This window comes from Delphinapterus leucas, chromosome 19 (assembly GCF_059928025.1).
Source record: "Delphinapterus leucas isolate spDelLeu-1000000601 "Yukka" chromosome 19, BTC_Dleu_Yukka2, whole genome shotgun sequence".
Lineage (NCBI taxonomy): Eukaryota > Metazoa > Chordata > Mammalia > Artiodactyla > Monodontidae > Delphinapterus > Delphinapterus leucas.
In genome coordinates this window covers 8,257,923-8,271,109 of record NC_143147.1, presented here as the reverse complement: position 1 = coordinate 8,271,109, position 13,187 = coordinate 8,257,923, and the positions used below count along the sequence as shown (strand labels likewise).

At 42.5% G+C, this 13,187-nt stretch overlaps 1 protein-coding gene across 11 annotated transcripts in view; it reads left to right on the top strand.

Moving 5' to 3' along the window:
• The first annotated feature begins 625 nt into the window (after positions 1-625).
• ULK2 (unc-51 like autophagy activating kinase 2) overlaps positions 626-13,187 on the top strand; it is a 66,208-nt gene continuing 53,646 nt past the window's right edge. For 5 of the 11 annotated variants that reach the window (XM_089900256.1, XM_022560971.3, XM_022560970.3 and 2 more), the window contains exons 1-5: positions 627-1,202; positions 2,074-2,166; positions 3,314-3,355; positions 11,649-11,681; positions 11,977-12,013. In XM_089900256.1, coding sequence (XP_089756382.1) covers positions 1,113-1,202; positions 2,074-2,166; positions 3,314-3,355; positions 11,649-11,681; positions 11,977-12,013 — 295 coding nt within the window. In that variant the 5' untranslated portion in view covers positions 627-1,112. The other 6 variants (XM_089900258.1, XM_089900259.1, XM_089900254.1 and 3 more) reach the window with 3 other exon arrangements.

Here is a 13,187-nt window from a genome sequence, read left to right as displayed (position 1 = left end):
TCCTTGTCGCTTGAAAGTTAATAATCGGGTGGAAAAGAAAACTCCCTTATGTGATTTAAGGTAAGTCTGAGGTCACACCGGCAGGACACCGGAGGCGGGAATCAAGCGGTCTCACTAGAGCCTTGAAAGAATGCAAAACTGAGTCTGCGAGCATTGGCAATTCTCGGGGAGGACAGTCCTGAGCTGTCATCAGCTTCTCACAGAAGCCAAGCTACCCCAAGAAGTGCAGGATCCCTGTCCTGCACGACGTCGTGAGGGACCCTGAGCAGTAAACGCAGAAGGGTTGGGACTTGGCAGCGTGACCCCTGGCTTTGGAGGGCACGGGAAAGGCCGGGCTCTGGGAGATGCTCCCTTGCCCTCACCGCGGGCCCGGGGTCCACTCTGCACAGGGATGCCCCTGTCTCTCCCGCCGCCGGTGTTGGCGACCCGCTTCCCCGAAGCCCGCCTCCTAGCGGGTCCAGCCCGCGGCGCGCAGGCTCGCGCGCTCCCTCCAGCTTCCATCAGCAGCTGGGCACTCATTTTCCCGGCGGAGGGAGCGCGCCTGCCGCGCCGAGCTCTGCGGCAAGGAAGATGCGCTGACGTCGCGGAGGGCCGGCAGTCGGCGCGGAGCGGCCGACGCGCGCGTGCGGGGCTGCTGCGGGGCAGGGCTGCAGGGTATCGGGCCGGGCCGGCGAAGGGCGGCGGCCGGCGCTGAGCAGTGCCCGCGGGGAGACCGAGGCCCCGAAGGGCGGGGATGAGGGGCGCCCGGGCCTGCACTTCTCCCGGGCGCGCGCGTGGCCCCGGGGGCGCCTAGTGACGGAGGCGGCGGCGCCCCTGCCCGGCAGCGCCGAGCCCGCTTTGCCAGGGAGCCCGCTTCGTCAGGGGGCCCGCTTCGCCAGGGAGCCCGCGGCCGGCGGCGGCCGGCATGAGGAGCGGCCGGGGCCGCGCCAGGCCTCGCTGACCCCGGCCCTGCGCGGCGCCTCCCCGTTTCCGCCCGGCCTCTCGGCATGAGCGCCGGCTCGGGCCCGGGGCCTCGGGTGCCCCAGCTCGGCGGCCGGCGGGCGCGCTCGGGGCCGGCGGGCCCGCGGTGCTGATCGCCGCCCGCCCGCCCGCGCCGACCCCGGGGCGCGGCCATGGAGGTGGTGGGCGACTTCGAGTACAGCAAGCGGGACCTCGTGGGACACGGGGCCTTCGCTGTGGTCTTCCGGGGGCGGCACCGCCAGGTGAGCCCCGCCGGCCGGGCCGGGCGGCCGGCGGCGCCTGAGGCGCGGCCGCGGCGGGTGCGAGAGGGCGGCGGCGGGGCCGGGCCGGCAGCGCACGGACCCTCCCCGGTGGCCAATAATTGCAGACCCAGCGGAAAACCGGCCGGCGGTCCGCAAGCCCGGGGCTTCCCCGACTCGGTGTCGCCTTTCCCAGCGCGGGGCCCGGACGGCCCCACCGGCCTCAGTCCCCAGGGCTGGGCGGGGCGCGGGGAGACCCAAATCGACCCGAAAGCGGGCTTGGCTTTTTTTTTTTTTTTTTAAGCTTCTGCTGTTTCGCAAACAGGCCCCCAGCAGGTTTCAGGATCTAAAGAATTTGGAAAGGCACCTCGGGAGTGGAAATAATCCTAGAAGGCATGGGGCAAGGGGCAGGTCCAAAGGGATGGCCTGGTTGCTTAGCCGATAAAGTAATAAATACTACTGACTTTATCATGAGAGTAACTTAAAACTCAAGGGAAAAAAAATAGCGAAAACACGTTTAATCTTACCTAGCTGTCAAATCCTGTTTTCAGTTAACTGTAGCACCTCCGAGGTTATTCTCTATAACTTTTAAATAGTTGTAAATAAACTGTGTCCTTTTTTCGCTTAATGCTTGTTACTACGTGGTCTTCATATTTATTTTTACTGGCTATCTTGTAGGACATTAGCTTGCTACACCTTTAATTTATGAAATCATTTTTCTGTTAGAGATTCGGGTTCTTTTCTATTTTTCTTCTCAGTCCTGTTACATGAATTTGCTAAAAACATCTTTATGCTTATAGATTTTTTTTTTTTTTTGCTGTTGCATTGTTTCTGTGGAATAATTTGCAGGAGTAACAGTGTTTTTTCTTTCCAGAAAACTGATTGGGAGGTAGCTATTAAAAGTATTAATAAAAAGAACTTGTCAAAATCACAAATACTGCTTGGGAAGGAAATTAAAATCTTAAAGGTATGTTTCTTTATGTGATATTTCATACTAGATTAAAACTTAAATGGATACATGATGACATCCTTTGCAGTTTTGGTAGTTGGCCCCAAGTTTGAGAATGTTCACCTGTTGCTCTCATTTTTTGCATGCTCAATTTTTTGAAACATTGAGTACTGGGAAGCTGTTTTTAAGAATAGATGTTTGTGGCTCTTGGCCAGTGCTTAGAGGGATTAGATGAAAACTGCTTTTAGCTTCTCATCATTTCTTTCCCTTAGTTATTGCCTTATTGTTTGAGAAGAGGCAGGGGCCTCTTACACATTATTTATCTCTTCTGCTGATTCCTTTCATGTTATAGTTAATTTTTTGGGGGGGGGGAGAAATGGGGGCAGTTGGAATCTTTCTTCCTTATAAATTGAACAAAGTTACTTTCCTTGGAAGTGGTCTTTTTATTTTTATTTATTTATTTAAAGTGGTCTTTTTAGATCACTCACAAGCACTGTTATCCAAGTGGGATGCTTTGAGGGAAAAAAAGAGTCCGTGGTCAAATAAGTGTGGAAAATCCTGTTTACTAAATACTTCTTGGAGAGTGACAAAGCACTTGACTCATTAAAGAAAGTCGAAAAAAATTATATAATGAAGAGACCAATTTAGGTGCGTTTAACCCAGTGTTTCCCAAAGTAATATAAACATGGAACCTTCATCTAACATTCATCAGAACTACTATTCTCTGGACAGCTCTTTGGTAAGAATTATAGCTTGTTGAAGTATACTTCGTGTTCTTTTAGGCAAATGGTGCTTTTTAAAAGCACTTTGGAATTTTATGCCTTTCTTGTTAGAAATTGTATATTAAATCTGAAAGACTAGCAGAAAGTATGTGGTCGTACTAACTCTGACCTTTATTTTGTAAATGAGAGTACTCACCTTGTTAAGAGTCTAAAAAATTAGGACAGTAAAAAAATATTTAGGCCCCAAGTAAAGTTTGATCAGGCACATTTGTTTTTATTCTTCAGTAGACTGAATTGTTCTAGTCTAGTAACAGAAGTATGGTATACTAGAAGTAGTATAAATGGATATATATGTGTGTGTATACTTAGTTTTATTTGTGTATTGAAATATTATAATTATTAGAATAAATACAAATATTTTGAATTCTCGATTTTCTTAACAGGAACTTCAGCATGAAAACATTGTAGCGCTCTATGATGTTCAGGTACCTTATTTTGGATTTTTAAAGAAATATTTGTATGTTAATAAAGAACTTAAATTTTTTTTCTATTTCATACAAATGTAAGTGAATCTTAACAGAAATAGAAAATTGCCTCATTCTTGTTGAAAAGATATATAGCTTGAGCTGTGTGTTTATTAATTAAGAATTTGTTTACAATAGCATAGGGCAGAAGGATAAAATAAATAATGGGCTGCATGAGTAAACTTACTGACAGATAATATACTATAGGAGTAGTGTTGTCTTAGGTCAAGTCCAGATCTAGCATCTCTGTGATAAATGTAGAAAGGACTATTTTGAGCTATTAAAAAAATCAGGTAGAGCTTTCTTCTTATTGCAAAAGCAACATTTGCTAATGGTGGAGATATTAGACAATACGTGGAATAAAAACAAAGAAACTCTGTATATTCATCTAGATTTGTCTGGGATTATCGCCATGGCATACAGTAGAGTTGCATTGTATGTGGAGGTGGGAAGGCTGGGTTCCGAAGTTACTTTCTTTTTTTTTCTTTTAATAAATTTATTTATTTTATTTATTTTTATTTGTGGCTGTGTTGTGTCTCCGTTGCTGTGCTCGTGTTTTCTCTAGTTGCGGTGAGCAGGGGCTACTCTTCATCATGGTGCGCGGGCTTCTCATTGCGGTGGCTTCTCTTGTGGCTCGCGGGCTCTAGGTGTGTGGGCTTCAGTAGTTGTGGCTCGCGGGCTCAGTTGCTCTGCGGCATGTGGGATCTTCCCGGACAAGGGCTCAAACCCGTGTCCCCCTGCACTGGCAGGCGGATTCCTAACCACTGAGCCACCAGGGAAGTCCTCAGAAGTTACCTTCTAAGGCAGCATTTCTATATAGTCAAAATTACCCTTGGAAATCCTTTTTAAAAGGCCAACTTTGGAGAAAATTCCTGTTTTTTGGGTGGAGCATCAGAGCAAGTAGTTGGCTTATATTTAGGGGCCATATTGTGTTTTATAAATCCCTGAATACTGGAATCACACTTGGCCAGTGGTATGCACCCAGTGAGAGCCCCAGGGGTCTGATACTGATGAGCACGTGTGAGGTTTGAGGGGCTACGGTGGCCAGGCGTTTGTAAGTGCAAGGAACAAAGGAGCAAAGCCGTGAGTAGAACGAAGTCCTTGCTCTTAGTGTCCTTTAATTTTAGCGGACTGCTCTCTGTATGTCGTTTTTCATGTCATATCATACCACAGAGTATTTATATTTAACTAAACCCATGTTATAAGATGTTAAGGTTTTTCCCATTGTAAAAAAAAAAATGCTACGAGGAGAATACATACCTTCTGAAGATACCCAATTATTTCTTGTAAGTTGAATTTCTAGAATTGGAATTACTAGGAAAAATAGCATGAACAGTTTTAAAGTTTTTGATGGCAGTGTGTGATTGTTCTCCAAAAATGTTGCAGTTTAAACTCCACGCACAGAATATGTGCGTGCTGTGGGTATAGTTTATTACCTATTTAAATAGGTGTAATTTACTCCTTCATTTGAGAAATTTCAAAGCAGCCTAGAAAGAAAGGGGAAAAAAGTTTAAAGTAAAACTGATCTGATGTCACAGTCCGTATTGAAATGTCGGTTCTCCTCAGAGCTGTTTGTGTAGTTGTTTTAGTCTCTGTAGATAGAGGGCACCACGTGGTACAAGCCAGCGCCTCCTACAAAAATTGTTAAATAACATTAACTCTTAATTTCCCATCTTTTGAGAAGTGCAGAAAACCCTGTCAATTTCAGAGTAGGTCTTGCTTTCAGGGTAGAGAGTGTAGTTGGATTTTTTCTATCAGAATGAGAAATATTTAAAAGTACTGGTTTTGGCTGCACAATGAGGTAGCATCAGGGAGAACATGTACTCAGAAACCAGAATTAAGGAACAGTTGGGAATGTCAAGGTGACTGCATGAGAATGTTTACTGTTTTGTGCATTGTGTACTCCTGGAACTAATTTGTAAAAATAAACTTAAGAACTATTAGTCGAATGAATCTAGTCTTCAGCATTTGGCTGTCAAGTAAACAGAGTTTGGATTTGCTTCCTGGATTCCGACTGTTCATCAGGGGGTATAGGGTGTTGGCACCATTCTCACTGGCCATCTCTTGTGGAGGTCCACCTCAAGTTTGTGTGCACTTTGATGAATTGAGAACTTTTGACATTGTTTGTAGTGATCAGGTTTCAGTTTGGATGACACTTAAAAAGAAACACATTTTCCCTAATTACAAAAGTAATATATGCCCACAGTTAAAATATTCCAACATTGTCAACACAAATAAATTGGAAAAGACACGGCACTTCCCAGAGACAACCACTGTTTGTTATATTTATTTTAGAGTTTTCTAAATAGATATATGAATCTATAATCAAGTGGGAGGAGGCCGGGCTCCAGTGGGGGCGGGGAGAACAGGTCAGCTTCCCATGCAGATGCGGCCTCTGGGAGGAGCTGACAGGAGGGACGAGCTAGCATGAGGACCTGGAAGAAGGGATGTGGTGGGAGTGCAGATGGGAGGTAGGTAGGAGTAGTGCTGAGTGATGCAGGAGAGGGTGGAGGGGCCACATGGGGTGGATCTCTAGTTTGAGGACAGTGCAGAACCATTTGGAGGGTGATATCATGTCTGTTTTTCAGAAGATACATATCTTTGAGCATTCTGGGCATGAGATAAATATTGTTAGTTGGGAATACTTCCCTGCGTGAATGTCAGTGATCTGGATAAACATCCACCTCTTGGTAATTTTTAGTATAGTGAGAAAAAGATGCATTTCATAGATGGTGCTGGCAAACTGAGACAAAATGAAGTTGGGTGTCTATTTTCATCATTTTCCAAAATAACTTTGAGATGAATTAAAGGCTTAAATATGTAATCTAAGAGCTAGAAAGGTATTTTAAATCAAGATAAGCTCAGAAGCCATAAAAGTGGTAGGGACATACAAAATTTTTTAAAATTATTTCATAGCAAATAATATTGTGAACAAATTGACAGCCGTAAAAAGGAACAAACTTGATAGTTGCCATAACATATGAATCTCAAACATTATGTTGAGAAAAAGAAGCCAGCTATATACAGCTATTGTGTGATTCTGTTTTTGTGAGTTTCAAGAGGAGACGGGACTCAGCTAGGGTGATAGAAATTGGGGAAAGCAGATCAGAGGTTGCTACTTGGTATCAGGGATGGACAGAAAAGGGGTATGTGGGAACTTTCTGGGCTGATGGAAATGTTCTGTATTTTGACTGGAAGCGTAGTTATGTGGGTGTATACATGTGTCACAAGTCTTTGTACACTTAAATCTATACCACAGTAAAATGCAAAAACGTGCAGTTGACGAATGGCAGTTTGAGAAAATTTGTACAACCTGAAAGGTGACGGGCTGACACCTAAAATGCATAAACCTCACAAATTAAGGAAAAGACAACCCAAAGAGGAAGTGAGCAAAGGATACAAATTGTTGGTTCTTGTAAGAGACATAAAAATGGCTAAGAAATGCATGATATTCATGAACAAGTAGGGAAATGTAAATTAAGGTAACAGATGTCACTTCTCAGCCTTCCGGTGGGCAAAATTAAAAAGTGCAGTAATTCTTACTGGTGGGATTAGGGGGAGGTGTAAGCTATTCTCCCGTGTCACTGGCACAAATGTGAACTGCTAGAATGTTTTGGGGATGCTGTCTGGCGACACCTTGCCCCCGTGCCCTGAAGAATAGTCCCAACACTGCGGTCAGAGCCCTCCCCCCGTAGTGCAGGTAGGGCGTGTCCCTCCTCTGTGCGGACCCCATTCCTGTGAGTGAAAGCCCAACCCCGTTGCCCCTGGCTCTGGCTCCCCTGCTCTGTGCTTCGCTGCTTGTGTTCCGTCCACTCAGGCTTCCTTGTGGTTCCTGGAGCGCCGTGTCCCCTACAGGGAGACTGTATGCACAGGACAGTCTCCGTGTCTGTAGCCTGCACAGGCACGCCCCAGCCTCCTTTAGGTCCTTCTTCAAGCGCTGTGCTTTCAGGGACGCTTTCTTTAGCCACCTAAATAAAACTGCAGTCCCTCCCCAGCGCGGTCTCCCCTCCTCCCAAGCACCTATCACCTCTAACGTGCTCTGCATACATATTTCTTCCGTGTTGTCTTGCGCCTGACCCTCCCTTCTTAGAATTGAAGACTGGGGAGAACAGGGCATTTAACTCTGTTGGCTTTCTGCTGTATCCTCAGGACCTGGAATAGTGTCTTGTATATAATAGGTAGTGAAAAAATCTTTCAATGAGGAGAAATATCTGTCATCATTAGAAATACACGCCCTTTTACTAAGCAACCCAGATTCCTGGGCATCTATCCCAGAGCCATAAAAGCTTGAGAATTAGGATGTATGTCCAAGAGCCAATATAGCTTTGCTTATAATGGCCCAAACTAGAAACAAGTGATGTTCCTTAGCAAGGGAATAGCTTAATAAATGGTGATATAGTCACACTATGACATATAACACACTTATGAAAAAGAGTTGTTTGTATGTAGTTGACCCGGAGGGATTTCTTTGGTGTATTATTGAGTGAGGAAAGCAAGGTTCAGACATCTATATATGATATCCCGTTTTTTCAAAGTAAAGTATGTGTATGTTTAACTTATGATTGTATGAGTAGAAGAAAGATATGGAAGGATATTAAAATTTAAAAAACCTAGCATGTACATGCTTCCTTTGGGTGTGAATATGTGTACAGGTATTATAGATGCATGAAAGCAAGACTACTACGATATTAATAGCGCTTCTTTCAAATGGTGAGATTAAGGTGATTTTTTTAACTTTCTTCCTTCAGATTTTATGTATCTTAAGTTTTTGCAATAAGCACATACTTTTTTTATAATCAAGAAAAAAAGCAATTTTCTTCTTTTGGGGAAAGGGGAAAACCTACTTTTGCTTTCTTTCTTTCTGTAATCCTTGGGCAATCTTCTGATTATGAATTAGCATTCCAGGTATTTTTACGCCAGTTAGGGAGTATATATGGGGAGAGTATTAGACCTAATCATTATGGTTAGAGAAAGACATATTCTCCATTATAAATTAATAGGCATACAAGTTTCTTAAAGTGTGTAAAACACTGGCTACTCTGTGGAGAGTGGGCACGGGTGGCTATGGGGCCACCATGCTGCAGGTGTTTGGGTGGGTGAAGGCACCAGTGGAAACAGGGAGGCCTGGACAGATTGATGGAATGTCTAGAAGGCCGGGTTGATAGGACTTGAGTACTGTATGAGGTGAAGAAGAGGGAATCAGAGTTGGCAGCTCTTTGTCGTTTGTGTTGAAGTGGTTTTCCCAGCCCTCTGGTCTGCTCCCTGCCCCTTCCTTGGGTTCCATTAATTTGCTAGAGTGGCTCACAAAACTCAGAGAAGACTTACCAGATTACTGGTTTATTATAAAAGGATGTAACACGGGAACAGCCAAATGGAAGAGATGTTTAGGGCAAGGTATCCACCCTGAGTGGGCCACTCTCACCAGAGTTCATCATGTTCACCATCCTGGAAGCTCTTGGAAGCCTGTCCTTTTGGGTTTTTACAGAGACTTCATTATAGAAGAGGAATTTCTGGATCATAGGCTATGCACAGGCCTAGCTTATACTGCCAGCGTATTGGCTTACACTCCCACCACATTTTGTCAGTTTGTCACGCCACATCCTTGCCAGCACTCGGCAGTGTTAGCCATTCAGGTGATGAGGTGTCTTACTATGATTGTGATTAGCGTTTTCCTGATGATTCCTGACTTGAGTACCTTTTGTAAGTTTATTAGTCATTTAAATATCTTTTTGAAATTCCTGTAGAAGCTTGTTTTTCTATTGGGTTGTCTTTTTGTTATTAATTTGTTGGAGTTCTTTATATATTGTGGATATGAGTCGTTTGACAGATATGGGTGTTGTGAATGACTTACCCACTCTGACTTGCCTTTTTGCTATCTTAACCATTTGTTTTGGTGAGTAGAAATTCTTAATTTTAATGTAGTCCAGTGTATTGTTTCTTCCTTTTGTATTTAGTGCTTTTGTGTCATATTTAAGAAAACTTTGCCCACCCTAGCGTCATGAGGATGTTCTTTGTTTTTCCCCAGAGTCTTTATTGTTTTATCTGGCACATTTAGCTCTATAATCTACCTGGAAATGAGTTTGTATGTGGCGTGAGGTAGGGGTCACAATTCATTTACTTTTACAAAGGGGAGCCAGTTGATCTGTTGCTGAACCGACATCCTTCCCTTCTGTACTGTCATCTCTGCATTGCGAGCTCACATGTGGGGGCCTGTTTCTAGACTCTTTTCTGTCCCCTTAGCCTTTACCTCACTGTCTTTTTCAGTATAGTTTTATGATATCTAGTATCATACTTGATATCTAGTAGTATAAATCCTCCAACTTTTATTTTTCTTTTTCTGCATGATATTTAGTTATTCTTTGCCTTTTGCATTTCCACATACATTTTGGAATCAACTTGTCAACTTCCACACATGCACAAAACCTCCTTCGATTTTGATTGGGACTGTACTGAAACTTAAGGAGAATTTCTTTGTGGAAAGGTTTTAAATTATAATTCAGTTTCTTTAACAGATACATACCTTTTCAAATTTTCTACTTCTTGTCAGTTTTAGTAAGTTGTGTTTTTCCTGAAATTGTTTTTTTTGTTTGTTTGTTTGTTTTTTGCGGTACGCAGGCCTCTCACTGTTGTGGCCTCTCCCGTTGCGGAGCACAGGCTCCAGATGCGCAGGCTCAGTGGCCATGGCTCACGGGCCCAGCCGCTCCGCGGCATGTGGGATCTTCCCGGACCAGGGCACGAACCTGTGTCCCCTGCATCGGCAGGCGGACTCCCAACCACTGCGCCACCAGGGAAGGCCCCTCAAATTGTTTTTCAGTGTATTCGTTTCATGCAAATTTTGGCATACTGGCATTGAGTTGTTCATAATGATATCCTTTTTTTCCCCTTCTTTTTAGAGAATAGGTTTTTTTTTTTATCAAGTTAATAAGGACTTTGAGTAGGGAAATGATAAAATGAAATTCATTATGTTTAGTTTTGTTGGTGGAAGTTCTGGGGAGTAGTTGAGGATGTGGATGTCTTAATATTAGAAGGGAGGGTAAATATATATTCAGCTTTGGAAAACCCTTGGTGTGGTCTGGCTCACAGGTATGTTGGCCTCACTTCTCAGCCTTTCTGACCCTACAAGCATTTCTTAGTTCCCTGGGCTCCAGTACCGTTTCAGTTTTGATTTGTATATAGATGGCTTGATTGGTTTTGCTAAAAAATGAACGTTTTTTTCTCCTGCCTTTGCTGACTCTTCCTGGCTCTTGCAGCTCCTCCTGCTGCAGGTTACTCCGGTGCTTCATGTAAAGGACGGGCCTTTACGCAAGGGGGGTGTTGGAGAGAATGATTGAATCTGTGGAGATTTTCATTGCTTCAAAGGAAGCAATGCTTCCTTTGAAGCAATGCTTCAAAGACCTTCAAAAGAAGGTCTGCCCGAGAAGTCAAAGATGTTAAAGTATTTCTGCCTTATTTATTGAATGAGTGAGTGAATGTTTGGGGAAACTAAGTGGTTATGTGTACCCCCAAAATTGTGAAAACCAAGAAGGGAATGTGTCTTTGTCATATTGAAGGAACAGAAGTTCTTTGTGTCTCCTTAGCCTCCCCTTAAGAGTCCCTCGCTCTCTTTCCTCTGCAGTAGCTAGGGTATGGTGCTCCTACGTGATTAAACAACACTGGTTTGAGATCAGATTTTTGTATTTTATACTTGAGAAGAAGAAAATTTTGTTGAAAGTTATGTTTAATGATTTCTCATGTGATAAAATGTCTTCCCTTTGCCAGCAATTCCCAAGTAATGTGATTGCCTTCAAATATACAGAAAAACAAAGAACTAAGCATCCTGGATCATGTATTCCAGAACTCAGATTGTGCATTTAGTGTTGCTAGGGAGGATTTATCAAGTCATTGCTCCAAATCGTAAACTTTTCAAAGTGGAAGTGCTTCCTTGAGGACCAGAGAATCCTTCCTTTTTTCCACAAGCGGTAAATTTACCATAACCATAACCAAAAGATGAATCTTTCTTCCAAAAGATGAATCTTTCTTTAGTTCTTTCCATGAATAGAATTGAACTTTTTGATGACTACATTAGTGTCATTGAAGCTGAGGTGCTATGTCATTGTTTTGGGGATTTTAAATTTCACTTACGAATGGATTTTGTGAGTTCATTTTACTTGTTTAAAATGGACACATGTACTTTTTTTATTAACTGTAATTATTTTTAAAATTTGTGCTTAATTTTTTCTCTAATCTAAACCATATTTAATATGTTTACTTTCAGGAATTACCCAACTCTGTCTTTCTGGTGATGGAGGTAGGTAGTATACAGGTTTCTGTTTAATTTATTTCAAATTTCTTTTGATTAATAGGTACTTTAAAATTGATGGTAGGTTATTTGAAAATTTGGATTAATAAAGTTGATTCAGTGATTTAGATTCTATTTTATAAGGAATATAAAATTTTTAAATGTTGATTCTATAATTCTTATAATTTGTGAGACTAGATTTATATTATATACAAATGTATTTTTAATTAAAGTTAACTGATAATGAATTGAATTAAGCTTGAAGCAGTGTCTTATTTTAATTACTTTTTCTTTTATATATCAGTATTGCAATGGTGGAGACCTGGCAGATTATTTGCAAGGTAATTTTTTTTACTTTGTCAGTGTTCAGTGTAGTAATATAGTCTGTTTAGTCTTCATTTACTTCTGAAATATGCTACCCCTGTTTTCTGTACTTGTATAGAAACATTCAGTAAATATTTGTGTATGTGTAATTGTGGTCACTTTGCTGACTGACTGTCATTTGTTGTGGTTTTGCTCCTAAACTTTGCTTGTGTATAAGTACTTGTTTATGTGTGCCTCTCTCGGACAGTCTGAGAGGTAGGGCCTCTCCCCAAGAGAGAAAAACCAACAGAATTTCTCTTCAAAAGATGCTAGTGGGCTGCTGTCAGTGAACCTTAAGCCCATTTCATTTACTTCACAGAAACAAAACAAAACAAAGCAAACCAGAATGGAAGAATGTATCCAAGAATGTGTTTATTAATGTGAATGTTGCTCGTAAATTTTAAAAAATGTTATAAGGGATTAAGTGTAACCTTGAAATTATTATGTGGCCCAGAGGTAAGATATTTTGTGGCCCAGGGGTAAGATTTTAGTACTGGATGTTGCTAGTATCTAAAGTGTATTCATGTAGGACAGTAAGTGCTCAAATCAAATTGTGTCCCTCAAAAGTGCTTTTTAAAACGACGTTAGGTGAGGCCAGCACCTACTTTCCCTCCCCTTAAAGATACACGGGGAGTAGGCAAAAAGGGGGAGGTTCGTCACTCAGCCTAGAGACAGGCCATGGCAGTTGGTTGTGAAAACACTAAGACATCAGTAAATACACGCACAAAGGGTATGGACAGTTTACAGAAGAGAAACAACATATTTCAAATGTTCAAGTAAACGAGGAGTGCAATTGAAAATGAGATTTTAAAAATCTTTAGAATATATTGCTGAGGTTTGGAAAGCCATGTAGAAATAATGTAAAGAACACAAGGATTACTCCTTCTAAATACGGCTGAAGCTCCTGTAGGCCCTTCTGTGATCCTACTCCGGTCCCTCCCGCTTAGAGACAGCCATTATCCTGAACTCAGGAGTTTAGTCCATGTGTGTTTTGTATTTCCCTGAGATTCTTTTTTAAGAAATTCTCAGTTTGATGAAAAGATTTTTCAAAATGTCATTTCCTAGTGGATACTGTGCAGAGACAGGCACTTTCTTCACTGCTGGCGGAGAGGAGTTGGAGCTAGAAGACACCTTGCCTTTACCTTCTGGTCC